This window comes from Nyctereutes procyonoides, unplaced genomic scaffold (assembly GCF_905146905.1).
Source record: "Nyctereutes procyonoides isolate TBG_1078 unplaced genomic scaffold, NYPRO_anot_genome, whole genome shotgun sequence".
Taxonomy (NCBI): domain Eukaryota; kingdom Metazoa; phylum Chordata; class Mammalia; order Carnivora; family Canidae; genus Nyctereutes; species Nyctereutes procyonoides.
Window position 1 is genome coordinate 692,779 of NW_026575131.1, and position 20,781 is coordinate 713,559.

The 20,781-nt window shown below is 53.9% G+C and overlaps 1 protein-coding gene across 2 annotated transcripts in view; it reads right to left on the minus strand.

Annotated features, from left to right (window-relative positions):
- Positions 1-20,781, minus strand: part of UROC1 (urocanate hydratase 1) — a 39,889-nt gene that overhangs the window by 9,958 nt on the left and 9,150 nt on the right. For both annotated transcript variants that reach the window (XM_055342764.1, XM_055342765.1), the window contains exons 2-17: positions 20,372-20,502; positions 19,213-19,306; positions 17,828-17,887; positions 17,362-17,490; positions 17,170-17,231; positions 13,579-13,645; positions 13,347-13,490; positions 11,356-11,444; positions 10,023-10,085; positions 9,553-9,732; positions 9,191-9,288; positions 8,182-8,254; positions 7,021-7,142; positions 5,622-5,692; positions 2,366-2,464; positions 546-645 (exon numbers count right to left, since the gene is read on the minus strand). In XM_055342764.1, coding sequence (XP_055198739.1) covers positions 546-645; positions 2,366-2,464; positions 5,622-5,692; positions 7,021-7,142; positions 8,182-8,254; positions 9,191-9,288; positions 9,553-9,732; positions 10,023-10,085; positions 11,356-11,444; positions 13,347-13,490; positions 13,579-13,645; positions 17,170-17,231; positions 17,362-17,490; positions 17,828-17,887; positions 19,213-19,306; positions 20,372-20,502 — 1,582 coding nt within the window. The remainder of the gene's footprint in view (positions 1-545; positions 646-2,365; positions 2,465-5,621; positions 5,693-7,020; positions 7,143-8,181; positions 8,255-9,190; positions 9,289-9,552; positions 9,733-10,022; positions 10,086-11,355; positions 11,445-13,346; positions 13,491-13,578; positions 13,646-17,169; positions 17,232-17,361; positions 17,491-17,827; positions 17,888-19,212; positions 19,307-20,371; positions 20,503-20,781) is intronic.

The window sequence follows — 20,781 nt, forward strand, 5'->3', positions numbered from 1 at the left end:
CCATGATGGAAGGAGCCCCAAGTGCTGGGAATGAGCAAGCTATGCCAGGACTAGAATCCAGCAGCCTCTTTGATGGTTATAACTGTAGTGGGTTTAGAAGCAGAAGAGTAACAGCAGCCGTAGCAGATAATCTTCATTGAGTGCTGCCTGCAGGACCCTGACCTAAAACTGCACACATATTAATTCATTTCATTCTTTATCTCTGAAGTAGGTGCTATTATTTCCATTTTACATATGGGTAAATTGAGGCTCAGACTTTAAATGCCTTGCTGAAGACCGCCCGGCAAGTGACAGGATCAGGTGCACACCCAAGTCTAGGGCATCCAACTGTCCCATTTTGCCTGGCACTAGCCCAGTTTAAAACCAGAAATCCCAGTTCCCAGAAACACCTGTGTGCTGGGCTGGTCACCCAATGCCAAGTCTCTCAGATGCCAGAACATTTTTTTTTTTGGAGCCTTATGGCTGAATAAATGAGTCTATTGATTTTTAAACAAAATCAAATCCAACATTAACAAAATTTTGTTAGACTTTTTTGTCTTCCTCACCTGCACAGAAGGCAGAGCCATCATAAATGTTGGAGGTCTCCCTAAAGGGGCTATCTGTGCCACTCACGTCATGGTGGTCTCGGCTCAGGACCACTGGTGCCTGCAGCAGGGAAGGTTATGAGATGTCAGCAATGGTGTCCACCATAGCTTCCCAGCACACACTGGGAGCCCTTTGGGTCCCTCTTCCTAGAAACAGACCTTCTTCAACAAGAGGAAGCATAGGTGTTTCTGATGGCTTCCTATCCCTACTAACAGATCTCACAGGGGTGGGTCCTTTCTCTGTGAAGGCCACCCGTGCCCTATGCCTGCGTTGGCGCCCTGGGCAGTCTCAACAACTCTATCCAGAGAGGTTTGCCTATTTCATGGACAGGAAAGTGAGGTCCAGTGAGGAGAAGAAACTTGCCCAATGCCCTAGAGCTGGAGAGTGGACAGGCTGGGACTGATCCGCATGCGGTATGCTAGAGTCTGGGCTTTCCCCTGTGTCTGCGCTCTAAGAAAAGGGGCAGACAGACAGCCCTGGTGAAGGCTGAGTGGGGCCATGGCTAAGGACAGGTCCACCGGGCTCCCTGTGCAGGAAGAGGTGACTTGCTAGAAGGGAAACTCCCCTTGCTTTGAATGGGAGGCTCTCTTCTTTCCTTGAACAAACAGGCCAAGTTTGCTCTTCACATGTGCTCTGAACTGCCAACCCCCAGGCATTCTAGCATCTTCCAGGTATTCAGGTCTCAGTTCTTCACCAGCAACTCAGAAAGTCTGTTCTGACCACCTCATCTAAGGTCACCACTCAACCCTACCCAATCTAAAGTCACCACTCATTCCCACCCCTTCACCCCCACCCTGTCACCCCTACCCATCCAAAGTCACCACTTGCCCCCACCATGTCACCCCTCCTTGACATCTCTAAGCCAGCACCCCACTCCATCACCCACATTCAGTTTCTTGTTATGTTCATCACCATCTCATTTCCCTCTGAATTTATGCCTTTGTCCTGCATCATCAGTTTCCCTTCCCTAGTGAGTAGATGAGCCCAGATCCTGTCTATTTTGCTCTCTGCCACTGGTCCCCAGTACCTCAGGACAAGCCTGGCATGGAGGAGGTGCTCAATCAAGCAGGTGGAATGAATGGATTTCTGTGCCAACTAGGCCTAGCACCTGGATATGAGGGTGCCTGGAGAGATGTCCTGGCAGGTTGCCCATCCTCCAGAGTGCATGGAGCAGGGTGCTCTGGCAGTGCTCTCTGAGATGGGCTGGGGGCTGCTGTCCTTGCTGCCACCAGAACCAGCCACCAGGACAGGCTTCACGTTCATTCAACCTGATTTCCCTTTCACATCTGATCATTAACACTGCCACTCCCAAACACGGGGATACCAGCAAGAACTCTGTGCATGGGCCTACAGAACAGAAGCAAGAGTGCCCTCCAAACCAGTGTGCCCAGAGTTCAGTGTCCTCCACGTGGGCCAGCTGACTGGGGGGAATGTGGGAGAAAGCCAGGGAAGTTTGTCATGGTTTATAAAAATATAATTTTTTAAAAAAGATAATTCAAGAACTGATGACTCGCTTGATCCTCATACCTAGGCTTTGAGGTTAATATTATTCTCTTGTCACAGAAGATGGCTCAGAGAGGGCATCTGACTCGTCCAAGATCACACAGCAGGGAACATACCAGAGGCTGGGTTTGAGGATAGGCCTTATCACTCCCGGTCCCCAGTTACCTGCCCCTCCTCTGACACTAACAAGGAGCACGGGGCCTTAGGGCCGTGCCAGCACTGATGGGAAGGAGCGAGCCTACAGGGGGCCTCCTGCCTGCAGCACAGGACTGGTCACCTTGATCTTCCCACGAGCGATGGCTTGGTTGAAGGCCACAGCGATGGCCACACGGCCTTTTTGGTCTGAGTACAATATCCTTGCCTGGGACCCCACCACCTGCAGAGAAAAGGTAGAGAAGAAGCACCTCAATGGCCTAGGGACATGCCATGGGAGACTTGGGTAACAGGTCCACCAGCAGCCAGATGGGCCCCTCTAGGGAGGTCCTGGAGGACCCCAAGGTGTATGGTAGCTCTATGGTCTGCGGGCCTGAGGTGGGCCCTCATGTCCAGTCCACTAGGCTGCCACGCCAACTCCCTGCATGTCCACATGCAGTCTGGGCCCCCAGACATCCCTCTGAGATGCAGCGCCTCCAGGGTTAACCCCAGGAGGAGGCTCCAAGATCCTGACTCTAGGGATGTTACCTCATATCCCTGCTTGAGTCCTTCCAATAAAAATAATATTATTTTTATAATTAATGCAAATTTGGATTGTGCCTGGCACAGCTACAAGTACTCTGCACATTCACCCATTAGTGAATGTATAAAGAAGGTGCTAATAATTCTCATCCTGGGTTCCACTTTATGGATGAGAAAACTGGGGCACAGAGGCTGAGTGACCTGCCCACGACCACATGGGTGGTAGGTGGCACAGCCGAGCACCTGTGGACCCACTCACCAGGATGCAGCCCCTCAGGATGGTAAGACAGGTCGCTCCCAGGAATCCTTGTGTGGTACAGTGGTCTCAACCAGGATGACATGTGGCAACAACTGGAGACACGTTTGAGTGCTGCCAGCATGGAGGTGGTACTGCCAAACATCCCACAACATTCCCCCGTGATAAGGTCATATTCAGCCCCCAGGCCCTGGCACAGGTATTGCACCCCCAGGTTCACAGCAGCATTACTCACAATAGCTAAAATGTGGAAGCACCCCAGGCGTCCATTGACGGATGAACAGATAAGCAAAAGAGATACGTTCTATGCAGACAGTGGAATATTACTCAGCCTTGGAAAGGAAGGGAGGGCAGCCCCTGTGGCTCAGTAGTTTAGCGCTGCCTACAGCCCAGGGCGTGATCCTGGAGACCCGGGATGGAGTCCCACGTCGGGCTCCCTGCATGGAGCCTGCTTCTCCCTCTGCCTGTGTCTCTGCCTCTCTCTCTCTCTCTCTCTCTCTCTCTCTCTCTCTCTCTCTCCTCTCTGTGTATTCTCATGAATAAACAAATAAAATTTTTGAAAAAAAAGAAAAGGAAGGGAATTCTGACACAGGCTACAGAGTGGATGAACCTTGAGGCCATCATGCTCAGTGAAAGAAGCCGGTCACAGAAGGACAAGTCCTGCATGATTCCTCTGCTTGAGGTCCCTAGAGGAGTGGTGGCTGCCAGGAGCTGGGGGAGGGAGCGGGGAGGGAGGTCATGTTTCATGGGGACAGAGTTTCAGCTTGGGGAAGTGAAAACGTCTGGAGACAGATGGTGGTGACGGGTGCATGCAATGTAAGTGTACTTAAAGCCACTGAGTTGTACCTTAAAAATGGGTAAAATGCAAAACGTTATGGTAATGTACGTTTTGCCACAATTGAAAAAAGAAATGATTTGGCCCCAAACGTCAGGAGCACCAAGGCTGAGAAACCCTGGATTCTCCAAAGAGGATGTAGGGGTTTCCCTGAGCTGCCTGGCCACTCATCCCAGAATAGAGTGTAAGGTTCAGGAGCCGGTGGTGGAGCCAGCCCACCCCGACCATGGGCCTGAAAATAGAGCCCAGCCGGGGCCCTGGCGCCGGCCAGCGCGGCCGGCTGAGCTGCTTCCTCCGCCCTCACGCTTGCTAACTACTGGCCTTGCTCCCACACCAGTGGCCACAAGCCCTGTGGGAAGGATGATAGCATAAATCAGCACTGCAGAGACTTGCAGACGTCTTGGATCCAGACAAAAGAAACTTGAGGAGGAACTGGCACAGGCTGGCCAGCTCAGCCGAGTACACCCTACAAGGCGCCCAGTTAGAATGTCTATAACGGGCAGCCCTCTGCCATCACCATCGCTCCTGAGGCAAAGGGCAGCGTGAGGTAAGTGGGGAGAATACAACCTCCACAGGACGTCAGCTAAACTCAGGAAAGACGGCCCAGGTATCCTTGGAGCGGCGTCCAGAGGGCTCCCCACACCCCTGTCCTCCCCGCCTCCCGCCTCCCGCCAGTCCCTTCCTGCTCTGCGGGTGCCCTTCCCTCAGGGCTTGGTCCTTCTCCCCTCCAGGCTGCCTCTGGCTGGGCCCCACACGTTTCCACTCCAGCCCCATCCTCCCCATGGCCTAGATCCCCAAGTTCAAGGCAGGTGTCTCAGACTCTGAGCACTCAGAGACCTCTGTTGCATGGGGGCTTCGTGGCTGAAACACAGGTGCAAACCCCTGGCCAACCAGGAGTTCGGTGGGGTGGGACTGGGGACAGAAGCCCAGGACCCGGGGCAGTGCTCAAGGGGGTCCCTCTCTGGCCCTAGGGACACGGTGGTAGTGTCTGGCCATCGAGGCCTGGCCTGTGAGCCACTTGCCCGTTTTCCGTTCGTCCTCAGCACACCAAGCCGGCTGCCGCCTCGCAGCCTGTGCTTTGGCTGGTCCTCTGCCTCCCCTGACGGTCACGTGGCCGCCCCTCCCCGACGCCCCAGCATCTGGAGCTAGACTCACAACTCAGCTCCTCTGTGACACCTTCCTGACGGGTCTGTAGAAAGCAGTCCCCAGCCGGCACTGCCTCAATTCGTGTTTATGTGCTTGAGAGTGCACCCCCAGACATGAGGCAGCAGCGTGCCCTCTACTCGACCCTGACCCCAGCGATGCCCTGTGCACAGACTGTCCCAGAGGGCCTGTTCCAAGCATGCGCGCCACCACAGCTCAGGTGTCCACCATCTCCAGTATCTCCACTGCACAGATGAGACGGGAGGCTCAGAGAGGCTGAGCCACTTGCCCCAGGTCACACAGCCAAGAAGCCAGGAGCCCTGACTTGAGAGAGCTATTTGTGGGGTAACTGGGTGAGTGACTCCCTAACTGACCCTGGTCAGTGCCCTAGGGCCCCAGGCCACCTTTAGAAAGGCTCCGGGCTTCTTCGTCTGGCGGCCTGCTGGGTGAGATGCTGCTGCCGCTTCCTGGGAGGCCAAGGAGGCTGCCACCGGAGCTGTCTCACAGGTGCACTGGCACCATCTCGGGGCTCCCATCTACCAGCCTGGGCACGGCAAGTGGCACCCCACCTCAGAGAGGGTAGCTGAGGGTCCGCCCCTGCTTCCCACCAGGCCAAGTCCTCACCAGCCGGTGCTTGGCGGCTTCCCGGATCCAGCGGATGTTGTCTGCATACTGCAGCTTCACGCCTGGGTTCACTGCAGGGAGAACGGGGGGTGTCCAGGCATCGGGAGCTGCTATCCAGTGGGGCTCAGAACCAGGCCCTCCCTCTGGCAGCCGCTCAGCACAGACACCTGTTCTGCAATCCTCATGGAGCCCAGACACAGGGCCGGGAAGCCCCCAGCCCCAGAACTACCCCAGGCCGTCTCACTTCCAGAACCAGTGATGCAAACCATCACACGAATTAATGCACGGATGTGTGCAACCCCCTGCCTGATACCTCCATCCCTCAAACATCTATTAAGTCCTCACTGTATGTCAGCTGCTGTGCTGGGCACTGGAACAGAGACTTCAATGGGCTATGAAGGAATTCAAAGTGTAGTGAAGGAGTCACTAGGGTGGTAGGTCAGGGGGACCAAAGGCCTCCCTGCAGAGGTAATGATCAAGCTACATCCTAAATGCTAAGAAGGAAGTAGCTACACAAAGATCTGCGGGAACAGTGTTCTAGGTGGAGGGAATGGCAAGAGCAAAAGCCCTGGGGCAGAAAGAAGGTTGGCCTATCCCAGTAAGACAGGCCAGTTGGCTGAAGTGTGGAGGGCGTGCAGAGTCAGGTGGTAGCTGTGTTGCTCTGGAGCTGCTCCCACCAGCTCACCAGAGCAGCCCTGAATCTTCAGGAAGTTTGTGACATAGTCATTGACACACACATCATTAAAATTTCAGTTAAACAAACTCATACTTTTTAAATTTTTAAATTAAAAATGAAGGCGATGTTCGTAAGTCATCACTGCATCATTACTTTCCGATCTTTTACGAGGTTCTATGCTCTTGGGATTACCTGCCTGGGGGAAGCTCTGCTGCTGCTCCTCGGAGCCGCCTCGCTGGAAATCAGCAGCCCTGAGAGCATATGCCCCGCGGCTACCAGCAGGTGCACCCTGCCTGGCTCCTCCCACACAGGTACCTGCTCCCCTTCCCCTGGATTTCCAGCCCTGAATCCGGGGAACAGGACCCTCCAGGCCACCTAGCCTGGATGTGGGCACATGGGGAACGGCCCGTGGGGACTGAAAACCAGCAGCCAAGGCCGAAGGACCTGCACAGAGATGTGGAGACAAAGTGCCCAGGACCCGGAAAAGCTTCGGAGAAGTGGGAGTCAGAACTAGGACAGCGGTTCTTGCTGCCTCGGCTCCATGACAAAGGCAGAGATAACTGACAGGTCATGTCCCCCCAGGAAGGGCGGGAGGTGAACCACGGGGTGCAGGTCTCCTGTGGGAAGCAGAGCCGAGCTGCCTCAACGGAGAAGCCCCAGCCACTGCAGGAGCTCTGACCCAGGCCCTGAGACCCGCCCCCACCCTCCGTCCCGCGGCCTCACCTCCATCGGCGACCGCCCCCTCCAGCACAGACGCGGCCAGCTGGTCTGTCACTGCCAGGTCCTGGGGGTCCCCTGATGTGCAGACCCAGCGGAAAGGCCCAAATCCCAGGGAGAATATGTCCCTGCAAGGACAAAGTGACGCATGCCTCGGGCCTCCTAGCCTGGCCGCACCCACTGGCTGGACCTGGGTCACCCCGAACTGAGGGGGGAAGCCTACAGATGCTCCAGAACCTGTAGGTCGTGTGCTGCGGGGGGTGCGGGGGCGTCTGGCCTATGGGCACCAACAGTGAACAGAGTGTCGGATCCAGAGTCCAGGCTGTGGCCCCTGAGCCACCACCTGGACAGGAGGTGCAGAGGCCACCGCCCAGTTCTCACGCCCCCCCCCCGGAAGCCCCTCCCTCCTCCTCCTCTCCCCCACAAGCCCCCTCCTTCCCCTCTCCACCTCTGCCTCTTTCCTTCTCCTCTCCCCCACAGCCCCTCCCCCTCCTCCTCTCCTCCCCCCCAGCACCCTCTCCCTTCCTTCTCCTCTCTTCCCCCTCCTCCCCTCCCCCGCAGCCCCCTCCCTCCCCTCAGTGTTTCCCCATCCCTCTGGTCCTCGTCCTCCCTTTTAGATCTACACCCCCTCTGTCCTCCCTTTTAGATCTACACCCCCTCTTTCCGTGGGAACAGGGGGCAGGGACACAGGCACACTTTCTCTTTTAGTGCTGTCACACAGACAACCTGAAAGTCTGTGAACTAAAACAAAGTAGTTGGGAGAAACAGACAATGTGGGGACTTGGCCAGGTTTGCCTTGGGTGAAATGATGCTCCTGGGTGGCCTCAGGTCCTGCCTTCACCAGCCCCCGGTGCGGGGGGTGGGGGGACCCCTTGCCCGGTAGCCCCCTGAGCCTCCACCTCCTCACCTGAGGTGAACCAAGGACACAGCTGACTTGCTCCTCCCCATGCCCCCTGCCTCCCTCCCTGGTCCCATCAGGTACACAGATGGGCTGGCAAACTTCCAGGAGCATTGTGAGGCCTCCCATCCCCTCACCCTGTGTTGCTTCAGCCCAAACTTCTTGGCTTGACCCTGAGGCCTCCACCCCAGCCTGGTCTCCCTGGTTCCCTCCCGTGGCTCCCTATCGAGGACTCCCCCAGCTCGAGTGCCCAGCACCGCATCACTTACCCCATGATGTGCTGCACGTAGGAGGGGTAGCGGAATCCTGTCTTGTTGGTGCCTTTCTTCTCCACGTCAGCTCCTGTGGTCAGAGCACCCGCAGCACAGAGTCAGCCTGAGGGTCTGAGGGCTGGCAACCCCACCCGAGGCGGGGACTCATGCCCCTCTTGAGACGGCAGTTTCAACAGAGGCCAGGGAAAGACTATGGAAGTGCTCTGTTTTGATAGGGAAGCCTCACTAGGGCTGTTTGTCTTCACACAAAAGAAGGGATGAGCACTGGATGACATGCTATATGTTGGCAAATCAACTCCAATTAAAAAAAAAGAAGGGAGTCAGTGAGTGCTGCCCTTGGTGTGGGGCCCTGTGGGGACGTATCCATATCCACACTACCCCCAGATGCCTGGCCCACCTGTGCTCCATCTGGCACACCAGAACCTTCCAACTCCAGGGGGGACCTGGTGCCAGGGTCGGGGCTGGGAGGGCGACTTCCCACTGTGTGTTTTGTACGTTTTGAACGTTACCCTCTAGCATGAGCTACCTGTTTCACAGAAAAGTTTCCTTCAGACATTAAGGAGGGCACTCGATGTAATGAACCCTGGCTTTACAGAAGACTGATGAATCACTGACCTCTACCTCTGAAACTAATAATACCCTATATGTTAATTAATGGAATTTAAATTTTAAAAAAGAAAAGTTTACTTCACAGAAAAGTTAAACTATATTTTTCTTTCCAGCTGAAGCTTCTATTCAAGCATCATACCAACTCTCTTTGTGGTACCTGATGTTCTGACGGCAAATGGCACAGCTGAGGCCCAGAGGCCAAGGACCTGGCAGGACCAGCTTTCGGAGGGCCTGGGCAGGGCACGGTGGATCCTGCATGCTGTGGCTCCCACGTTCCCCTGGCACCGGCCAGGGCACTCTTGCTGGCCAAGAAGGGATCATGCCTAGTGCCAGGGTCTTGCCCCATCCCAGCCTGGGGAGGCCGGCACCCTGTCACCGCACCTTTGTCGTGTCTCACCTGCTCTTTGGGCTTCCAAGAGGAAGGCATTGCCATAGTCCCAAAAGAAGAAGTTCTCCTTGGCCAGTCTGTTGATGGCTGAGACTTGCCTCCTCAGGCTGCAAGAGGCCGGCAGTCAGTGATCAGCGCTGCCCACCCGTGAGGTTCTGAGAGGAGGCCCCCTGTGCTCACCACTGTCACCCCCCCAACCACACCCCATGGAGCTCAGCCAGCTTTCCATCCCATCAGACAGGGGAGAGTAAGGCTACACAGTTGGGCCAGGAGAACCCGACAGAGGTCAGAGCCACCCAGTCCTAAAGCTCCTGCCCGCTGTGTGCCCGCCCCACCTCCTCACCCCCAGAGTAGCCCTGGGACCTCATCACCTTTCCTGGACTAGGTGTTTGAATGCAGCAGGGTCGGAGGCCATGAGGCTCTGGGCCTCTGTGAAGCCCAGCTGTACAGGGTAGTAACCACCATTGAATGGGTTGTGGCAGGATGTCTGGTCCGATCCAAGGTCCACCAAGAGCTCCCCCGTGGTGTCCAATTCGTGGACTAGGCGCTCCCTGGGAAAGATGAGGGGTGACTGATGCAGGGCGGCACTGGCCTGGAGAAGGGGTAGGGACCTGTAGGGCCTGAGTTCATGGACCAGACAGGAGGGGATTGCCCTCCTCTCTCAAGAGAACATCTGCAGGAAGGCTGCTGTGAGCTCAGGCCAGGATCCGGGAGTGGAGCATTACGCACAGCACATTGGCAGCTTTGTGTCCAGGGAGCACATGGCCACCATGGGTAACTTATCTGGAGGGGGAGGTTCACCCAATGTCCCCAAGGCTGCCAACTCCCATCCCACACTTACCAAAGATCCACCACATTGCCATGGTAACCAAGGCTGAGCACCTCCTTCCTTTTTCTTGCTTCTCTAGAAGGGCACAGAGCAGAGCAGATGGCCCGTCGCACCTGCCCACAGCTATCCACCCCCACCAACACCAAGCTGGCAAGAATGCAGGAGACCCTGGAGGTCACCGAAAGTTCTGTGTGTCAGCATTGGGCCTGATGTTTAGGGACCCCTGAGGCATGTCCTTTGAGGACCCAGAACTGTAAGGAGAACAGCAGAGCAGAATGCCCCAGAGGAGAAAACCGAGATGACAATAGTGACAAGCCTTCTATGGGGATGCACAGAGTCTGTGCTGTTGCTGTTAGTGCTCTGATTGGGATCCTTCTGGAACTCCTGCAAGGTGACCCTAAAGTTGTAGACATCACCAAAGATGGTTACGGGGCACCTGGGGGTTCAGTCGGTTAAGGGCCCGACTCTTGATTTTGGCTTGGGTTGTGATCTCAGGGTCATGAGATTGAGCCCTGGTGTGGGCTCTGTGCTCAGCACGGAGTCTGCCTAGGATTTGGTCTCCCTCTGCGCCTCCTGACCCTGTCCCCTGTCGTGTGTGTGTGTGTGTGTGTGTGTGTGTGTGTGTGTGTGTGTGTGTCTGCACGTGCCTGCACCCTCCCCTCTCTAAAACAAACAAACAAACAAACAAACAAAGCAGCATTGGATCAGCAGCCCCCAGAGCAGTCCTGCCCCCATTCCCACTAAAATACCTCTGGAAGACATCAAACCAGAGGAAGATGTTGCCAGTCTCCACCCCCCGCACCACGACAACCAGAGTGTGAATGGGGAGGCACATCAGCTTATCCCCAGCCCAGAGCCTCCCTGAGGAACAATTCCATCTTTCAAAGGTTCACCTCCCCCTCACCGACAGATTAGGTGAGCACCTACTATGTACCAGGCTCTGGGCTGAGGCCACAACAGTGAGAAATACAGGGCACCATCTTTGCAAAACTGTGGCTGAATATCCAGAAAACCATTTAGCAGCAAGTGTGGGAACTCCGGGGCTTCCTGCACACCAGGGAACCAGGGGTGGGAACTCCGGGGCTTCCTGCACACCAGCGAGAAACCCTAACAGAATTAGAAGGGGCGCCTGGCTGGTTGGGTCAGGAGAGCCTGAAACTCTTGATCTTGGGGTTGTGGTTCAAGCCCCACTTTGGGTCCTGCGATGTCGGTACTGCATGCCCCTTGCGGGGTCACTCAGGGAGATACCACCTATGGCCAAGCGTCAGGCGGTTCACAGGTCCACATAAGTCAGCCCAGCCTCCAGGCCCCTGTTTGTGGTCTCCCCACTTTACCTGCGCCATACCTGAGTCTCTCAATGCAGTGGTCCAAGCTGTCCGTTACTTCCATCAGCCATCCTTGCTCGTGGCGTTTCATGAGGGCGGCTTTGTCCACCTGGGACCATGAGACACGGGGCCGCCCTTACCGGGTGGGTCAGCCTCCACTGGGAAGAAGCCATCTCCCATGTAGGTCACCCACTTTCATAACGCAGTGTCAGAGCAGACGCTGTGAGCTGCTTTCCAGTATCTATTCCCCCTCCTGTCATCCTTACCCACAGAATGTGAATTTTTGGGGTGACATTGTGCTCAGCCCCAGTCCAAGCAAACCACAGCTAATCCTTCCACTGTCTCCAGCCTCCCTTTTGGACAAGAACTTCCATTTTATCCAATACTGACCAATGGGGTAACAGAAGGGGTTTCTTATGTTGTTATTTTCCTGCTGAAAGAGAGTCAGTCATAGGTGGCACTTCCCTTCTCCCTTGTTCCTGCCTTAAATGGAGATGGGACGGCTGGGCAATCATTTTGTTTCCGTGAGGGAAACCCAAGACAATCTACAGATGCTGGCCCTGACATCACTGAGCTGCTGAACCAATGCCAGCACTGCTTGTTGGCTGTGTGAGAAAAATAAAACCCGATTTGTGGAAGCTGCTGTAGTTTGATTTTCCATTACATGCAGCCAAGGGGACTCCTTTTTTTAAAGATTTTATTTATTTATTCATGAGAGACACACAGAGAGGCAGAGACACAGGCAGAGGGAGACACAGGCTTCCTGCAGGGAGCCCGATGTGGGACTCGATCCCAGGACCCTGGGATCCAGCCCTGGGCTGAAGGCAGACGCTCAACCACTGAGCCACCCAGGCACCCCTCCAAGTGGGCTCCTAAGCAGTACAAGAATGTGTGAAATAGGCTTAGTATCACCTAAGTGTAAATCACAAAGTGTGTATCACCAAAACTCCTCTCTCTCTCTCTCTCTCTCTCTCTCTCTCGATTGCTTATTTACTATTTGGGAATTTTATTACAAATAGTTGCTGAGGGTTCTCTTTGTGGCAAACACTTTTTGAAGATACAGGGGAAAGTGGATAAGGATGAGGGTTGAGGATGGGGCAAGGGGAAGTCAAGGCTTTCTGAAAACAGGCTGTTTTCCTGCAGGTTCCAGAGGATGTGCTCTGTGAAAGCTCACATTAGTTGCTATAATTTATTTTCCATGTAGAGGCCAAGGGAAGACCCACCAAAATGTGCCACTATGGCATATGATTATTTTAAATACAAATTACTTTAAGAGACACCTATGCAAGGACACTTGGGCCATCCCCTGTCCCCCTGAAAGCAGGTGATACACCTCCCATGAGAAGGTATCCTCCATCCCAACCCAGACTTGTCTTAAAGCTCCTCACCTCCTCTTCTTTCCTGCCTTCCTTTCCTTGGCATTCCCAAAGAAAGCCATGAGAACCATTGAGCAAAAGCCTCCTGCACACACCTCTACTGATGTCTGCTTCCCCCATCTGCCGGTGACCCATCTAGGTTGGGGAAGTCCATGTTCATTTATCCATATTTATTATCCCCCAGCTGTACTCCATGGACTCGGTGGGATAAAGGGAAGCAGTGCCCACAGAAGGTCAGGTTCAGGGACACCTGGGTGGCTCAGTGGTTGAGCGTCTGCCTTTGGCTCAGGGTGTGATCCTGGAGACCCAGGATTGAGTCCTGCATCAGTCTCCCCTCAGGGACCCTGCTTCTCCCTCTGCCCGTGTCTCTTCCTCTCTCTCTCTCTCTGTGTCTCTCATGAATAAATAAATAGAATATTTAAAAAACAAAAGAAGAAGAAGGTCAGGTTCATGGAGAGCATATGCAGATGTTGACCATGGAAGGTGATGGCCACTTTGAAGACAGCGCACATGCACCACATTGGGAATCCATCTGGGAGGCTTTGGGATGGTGAGGGACGAGATGCCATGAGTGGGAGTGGCTCTAGATTGAGGGAGGAGGCATGCGGACAGGGGTGGAGGGCCTGCTGGCTCACCTCTGCTATCACACCGATGCACCCCACGATGACCGCGGCTTTGGCCTGAGCACCACTCATTCCGCCCAGCCCAGAGGTGACGAAGACCTTCCCAGTGAGATCCTTGACACCCAGGTACCGTCTGCCGGCATTCAACAAGGTGAGCTGCCAGGAGAAGAAGCAGGTGTTTCCTTCCACTCCTGCACACCAACCTCCCACGCCCCCAGCAGCCAGGCATGGCTCTGTTTCTCACCACTGTGCCGTGGACGATTCCCTGGGGACCAATGTAGCAGTAGCTGCCTGCTGTCATCTGGCCGTACCTGACCACAGAGAAGGCAAGCCCAGGGGTGAGCCCAGCGCCAGGCACAGCTTCCACTATACATGCTTTAAAATTCCTTTTTAATTACCCCAAAATGCATTAATACATTTTCCTTAAAAAAAAAAAAGTAAGCCTAGATAAAGCCACAGCCACCCCCCTCCCAAATCTGGTCCCCTCTGGCCTCCTGGATCTTTTATAAACAGGTTTTGTTTTATCAAAGCTGTAATATAATTGGTACAATCAACTTTGGGGAATATTTGGCCATATCGACAAAGGCTGAGCGTGACCCAGCACTTCCACTTTCCATGCCTATGGCCACATAAAGACATGCACACCATCAGTCACCACAACTTTATTTGCAGGGGCCAAACCCTGAAACAGCCAGAATGCCCATCTTGGAGGACACAGAAACTAAGTGCAATGTATGAATATGAAGAAATGCTACATGGCAAAGAAAAAGACAAAGTCTTCCAGTGTGTCAAGTGACTCAGTGAGGAAGCCAGATGTGAAAGAGTACGTTCTGTGGGATTTCATTTGCACAATATTCAGTGGCCTTCCACTGGGCGGTCCACCTGCTGGAAGGTGGGCCCACAGCTAGAGGTCACAGCGGTGGTGTCTTCAGAGAGTGGCTGGCACAGCACACACATGTATCAGAATCCAGTGAGCCGCACACGTCAGGTTGTGCGCTGTGCCACACTGAGGCCGACTTTGGTGCCCAGCATTGAGAGCACAGTTTGCACGCGAGGTTACTGTTATCACCAGTATTAGGGTAATTTACATCAACAGCCTCATCGTGATGGGCGGCGGGGCACACTGGCTGTGCGGGTCCTTTCCACAAAGCACATGCAGACCCTGCTCATTCCTAGTCATGCTCCACAGTACACGTCAGAGGCCACAGAATGTTCCCCTCCAATGGCACGACATGAACAACTCCGCAGAGAGCTGCCCCCTATCCGTCTCCCCGGGCCCAGGGAAGAAACAAGGAAGGGATGGTGCTGGGTCATCTGGTGCAAACATTGAAAATAGTAATAGATACTCTCAAATTCCAAAGTGACTGTCACCAGCAATGCATGAACATCCCCTCACTTGATAATTATCAAACACTTTAATTTTTTGGCAATGTGATGGGGGAAGGGTCATTTTTCTGTTGCCTGAGTCTTACTTTTCCCTGATGACCGCTGAGGATCAGAGCTGCTCCCAGGCTTCCTGATGCTTGCTTTTCCCCTTCATCAGTTTCGACTCCCCATCTCTCTTCTCTCAGATTCCTGTCTCCCAGCAAGTCCCCCCAGGCCCTCCTCTCTCCTGGATCAACGGTGGATCCTGATTCTTGCAGATTTGTGTCAGAATGCCCAGTCCATCCCATAATTTGGAAAAGGTGCCAGATCACGTGGAAATTCTGCATCTTCTTCCAAAAAAGGGGGAGGCATTATCCTTACCTCGGAAGGTTGCACGACTATTCAACAACATAAAAAAATCATGCTACTATAATAAATATCCACCCAGGGAGACGGGTGAAACCATCATAACCACCCCCAAGCTGCATGGGCCCGCTAACCTCCACCCCAGTGGTGCTCGCTAGTGGGAGCCTCCAGCAGTACGCTCCAGGGCTCCCTTTGCGCCACATGGAAAAGGGTGTCCCCTCTTGTGTTTCCTGAATCCTCATGCCACTCTCTGAGGCAGGAGCTGTCAAATCCCCTCTTTACAGATAGGATCCAAGTTCCAAGGCTATACAGGGGTTCGCGGCAGAGCTGGGAACTGATTTTAAATCCTCTGATTTGGTCATTTGTGCTACAGTCATCCACTGCACACAGCTCCCAAAGTAACTCTGGGAGGTAAAATTGTGGGATCACGTTTACCGCACTTGGAATGTCAACCCCAGTACCTAGACGGAGGCCTCCTGGCCCCCCCCCCCGCCTTGCTGTACGGACCCGACCCACCCACAGTCTGTGCCTCTTTTCCCACATCCTCCCTGATGCAGCTTTGCATCTGTCGGCCTGACAGTGGAAAGGCTTTGCTGTAGTTAGAGGGTCTCAGATTCCGTACACGGCAAACCTGTTCCCACTTCGGTGGCGACTTGCACCCACACATAGCCAATTGCCCACAGCACCTGGTCAGCCCTCAAGTGTGCCAGACGAGGTCTGACTCCGCAGTTCTAGTATCTTTGAACTTCCATCCTGAATCCACAAAACAGAAGCACACCAACTTGCCCAGCGTCACCCTCAGGAGGCAGTGGATCCAGGACGTACATCCTGCCCCTCTGACCCCTTCGCTGCTCCCACTGGAACAGAGGAGGTCGTTGGGCTTCAAAATAAATAATAGTAACACTAACTACTTATGACCAACCAGAAAAATAATTGGGTTTCCGAGCCTCAGTTTCTCTCTCCACAAAATGGGCTTTGAAGGTGCCTGGTTCAGAGGCTTGTGCGGAATAGCAAATGTGAAGGTATCTATAAATTTCAGAACACGTGGCAGTGACTGTTATGACGAGTATACTAGCAAGTGTTAGCCTGAGGGCTGGCTAATTGGCTCCCAGTACGACCTGATCCCACGGGGCCACTGGCGAGATCCCGGAGCCCCCTGAAGGCAGAACTGACTACTGAACTCAGGAAATGCCTAAAAGCTCCTGCCAATTCTGTCTTTTAGAAACTAAGGAAGGGGGCGCCTGGTGGCTCAGTGGTTGAGCGTCTGCCTTCAGCTCAGGTCATGGTCTCAGGGTCGTGGGATGGAGCCCCGTGTTGTGCTGCCCCCTGCTCAGTGTGGGATCTGCTTCTCCCTCTCCCTCTGCCCCTCCCCCTGTTCTCTGTCTCTCTCAAATAAATAAATAAATAATTTTTTAAAGAAACGTTTGGAAAGACACAGACACTGAATTGGGGAGTATAGGGTGTGAGAGGGAGTTCCTTCCCGCTGTAGCTCTTTTTATAGTGTTTGAGGGAAAAGTTCACAGTTTAGAGCATGCATCAATTTTATGACAAATGAAATGGTTGTGCTCGTATCTGGGGCTTTGGGTGGCAAGGTGCACACATTTGTCAGACTCCGAATGGTGCACTAGGACGTGTGCATTTCGTGTAAATTGCACTTCAGGAGGAAAAAAACCCATAAACAAATATTGAATTCCAGGCCACCTTGTGTACAACTTACTTTGAGATGCATCAAAAAATCAAGCTGGATAGATGGATGGATAGAGGGACAGATAGACATGGGACAAAGAGTTTGGTAGTGTGTTAAACACGCATCTCAGTGTGCACTGTTAATTCTTTCCATGTTTTGTCTACTTGAAATTGTTCATAACATAACAACACGTTGGCCAAAAGCAGGATCCAACTGTTCACTTGCTTACAAGTGTATAGGAATCCCAGTATGCACATCCCTAAGAACTCCTAGGGAATATGGAAACTTAAACTTGTGCTTTGGTGTTGCCACTGTGAATGTGTTTCAAATTGTTTTTAATATTGTTACATTGTTTTATAATATAGCACACAGGGTGGGAAAGAGTGATGTAAACCGAAATAGTGAAATGGGACTTACATTGTAACTCCCATGGCAAAGAGCTTCTCATACTCGGCTCTGGAGGAGTAGTTGGGAATCACCTGGAAAAGAGGAATGGGAGCCAAGGGTTGGGGGCTGCACAAAGGAAACAGTGTGGGGGCAGGTGTTGGGGGCACCTGGCTCTCCCACAGCCCCCAGGCAGGCACTATGCCTGGCTGCCCCAGGACCCACCATCCCATTGGTGATGACCAGCCTGGGGGCCCCGGGGCTGCTCGGGAAGAGGCCCAGTGGGTGTCCACTATACATGACCAGGGTCTGCTCCTCTGTCATCTGCGACAAGTAGGACATCACAAGCCAGAACTGCAGGGAAGAGCAAAGAGTGGAGGGCTCTGTAAGGGGGCGCCCCACGCCGAGCCCCATCTCACCACCCAGGCCCAGAGAGCTCCCACAGTGCCAGCAGTCCTGCCAGTGCCCCGTCCCTCCTGGCCTTCGTTACTCTCCAGTGGCTCCTGGTGCCTTCGATCATGCCACTCATGACCTTAGGACCTTCAGTATACACCATATCTCCAGTGTTGGCATCTCAGGCAGCAGGGAGGCTGAGACCTGAGTCCTGAGCCCTGGGCTGAAAGCTCCTCCCAGACCAAAAGATGTGGTGGGGTCAGGGGTGGGGGGGGGGAGGCCATACAGGGTAGCGTACCTGAGCCCAGTTGCTGAACACCTGACCATTTCCTCCATAGGTCACGAGCTCCTGTGGAAACTGGAGAAGACATGGTGTTATCTGAGATGGGTGCCTAGGAAGGGAGGGCCCCCACCTCTGTGCTGCGCTTAATAGGGCCAAGTGGCTGATGCCCTTGAAGGAGTGGTAAGGGCAGGGGGAGAAGGCAGAAAGGGCGAGGCAGGCCCACCTGTGACTGGGTAAGAGCTCAGTGTGATGTGAGGGTCAGAACTTGATCTGGGATCCCCCTGAAAACTCAGCCTGGGGTCAGTGTGAAGCATCTGTCTGTGACCAGTTTCTGAGGCCAAGCCCAGGGCAGAGGAAGCTCACACCTCAAGGTAGAATATTCAAATTCTAGGACCATATTGCCCTCAAGTTTAATAGTTGGAGACTCACCCCTGCAAAGGCTATCCTTTCTCAACTATGGGTATCTGATGTACAGACCGGCTCCCAAGGACACCCTGTGCACATGTGGCCAGACTTGCGTCATCCATGTGTGGCCATTGAGCACTTGAACCATAGCTCATCTGACATGCTCTGAATGTAAAATACGCCCTGGCTTCAAAGACTTAGTAGGAAAAGAGGTTGCAAAAGATCCCAAGAATTTTTATATTACTTGTTCAAATGATAATATTTCTGATACATTGGGATAAGCAAAATACAGTAGTAAACCTGTTTCGTTTTTTACTTTTTCATGTAGCTTTTAAAAAAATTAGAATGGCATGTGTGTCCATTATATCAGTGGTGATACCCTGGCATTGATGCTGTGCTGCAGTTACAGAAGATATAGCCACTGGGGGAAGCTGGGCACAGGCTCTGTGTTCCCCTCTGCATTATATCTTTACAACTTCCTATGAATCTATCATTATTTCTAAACATTTTTTTTTAATTTATGATAGTCACAGAGAGAGAAAGAGACACAGGCAGAGGGAGAAGCAGGCTCCACGCACCGGGAGCCTGACGTGGGATTCGATCCTGGGTCTCCGGGATTGCGCCCTGGGCCAAAGGCAGGCGCCAAACCTCTGCGCCACCCAGGGATCCCTCTATCATTATTTCTAAAGAAAAAGCTTAAAAGCAGGGGTACCTGGATGGCTCAGTCTGTTAAACGTCTGCCTTCGGCTCAGGTCATGACCCCAGGGTCCCGGGATCGAGTCCCACATTGGGCTCCCTGCTCAGTGAGGCGTCTGCTTCTCCCCCTCCCTCTGCCACTGCCCCTGCTTGTGCACTGTCTTGTCTGTCTCTCTCTCAAATAAATAAACAAATAAAAAATTTTTTAAAAAAAGCTTAAAAGCATTACACACATGTCTTGAGTTACATTTCTATTGGGCAGGGCTGGCTCCCAGGCCTCAGGGTCCCCCAGGTGTTACCTGGGCCACGGCAGGATCCAGGTTGTTCATAATCATGTGCATGATGGCTGCAGCGGCTCTTGTCTGGCAGGGGTACTGCTCGATTGGGTAGGCCCTGCAAGGGGAGACCAGCCACCAGGTGTGACGACAGGAGGGCACCAAGCTCCCTGCCTGCTAATGCTCAGGCCCACCCTGGCCATGCAGGTGTGGACAGCAAGACCTGGCATCCTGCCGAAGTCACCTGGTGTTGCCAGCAGAAGGGGTTCCAAACCAGCGAGGCCAACCCACTCTGGTGCTCATGTTGTGCTTTGTACCCCTGCCCTTTCAGGGATGGGGAATTAGGTCCCTACCCACCTGGGCCGCCCTTCCTCCCCACTTGGCAGGTCCAACTGGGAGAAAATGGACTTTGAAGCAAAGTGGGCATCTGCTTTCCAGAAGCCTCTACTCCAGGTGGAGTTTATTCATCCATCCCTCCCTTCATGCCACCAGCACTGCTGGTTGTCAATTCTAGAGCAGAGCCCAGGCCAACAGGCCCTGATAGGAACAAGGGGACGCAGTTCCTACTTTATGGGGAGATGACCTTCTCTGGGGTGGTTCCAGACAGGTGTGGGCCTTGGGCACATTCAAGAACAACTGTGCTTGGGTGTGCCCCCCAGATGGGGGCAGCGGGGCCCAGGAGCTATGAGAAAGGCACACCCTCCTGCCTGCACCACCCAGGCTGCGGAATCCATGATGTGGGGTGAGGCCCAGCCATCCACGGTTTGACAGGGCCTCCAGCACCACGTACTGTTCAGCCTGAGACCCCTGAGGGGGAACCTAAGCTGTTTGAAGGCCCTGATGGAGCTGTCCCCTCAGGCTCTCCTCATCTTCCCACAGGGCAAGACAGGAAGCTCAGGAGGTGATTTTGTATATAATTTGGCCCTGGAATTGCTCAGAATCAGCTCCCCCGGACGGTAAGGCCAGACACCTGTCCGAACAGGATTCCCTCATCTTCCCACCAGGCTGGGACCCCAGGCAGACCCCCTCGGGTGACATCACAGCCACCACCCCCTCTGCGTGAGGGCTGCCCACTCAGCAAGCCAGAGCCGTGGGCCTCCAGGTGTGGGCAGTCTGGGTGTCACTGACCTCCAGCGTGGCCCCTGCTGGGTGGGCCCCCCATGCTGCACCCACCAGCACTGACCTTATTTTGACATCAGGGCAGAACCGGTACATGTAGATATGCCCATATAGTCGCAGCTCCTGGGCAAACTCAGGGGCCAGTAGCTCATGGACATCCGGGGGGAAGTAGCGCAGGGCGTTCCTCAGTGCCAGCTGGAGGAGGAGGAGGATGAGGGGCCGAGGATCTCCAGGCCAAGCATTGTGAGGCTTCCCTAAGGGGCCTTCCTCATTCCCTCCTCAGATGTGCCTCTCTCCATTCAGAAACCTATGGCCCCACTCAGAGACAACCTAGTTCTCCCTCCAAGTCCATCTACAATGTCACCTCCTACAAGAAGCATTCCCTGTTTGCCCTTCCCCCTTCATGTGGGCAGACCTCTAGTCCATCCCTTTGTTTATCCCAGTCAAGGACCTGAGGGGGCCTGCCCTGAGGCT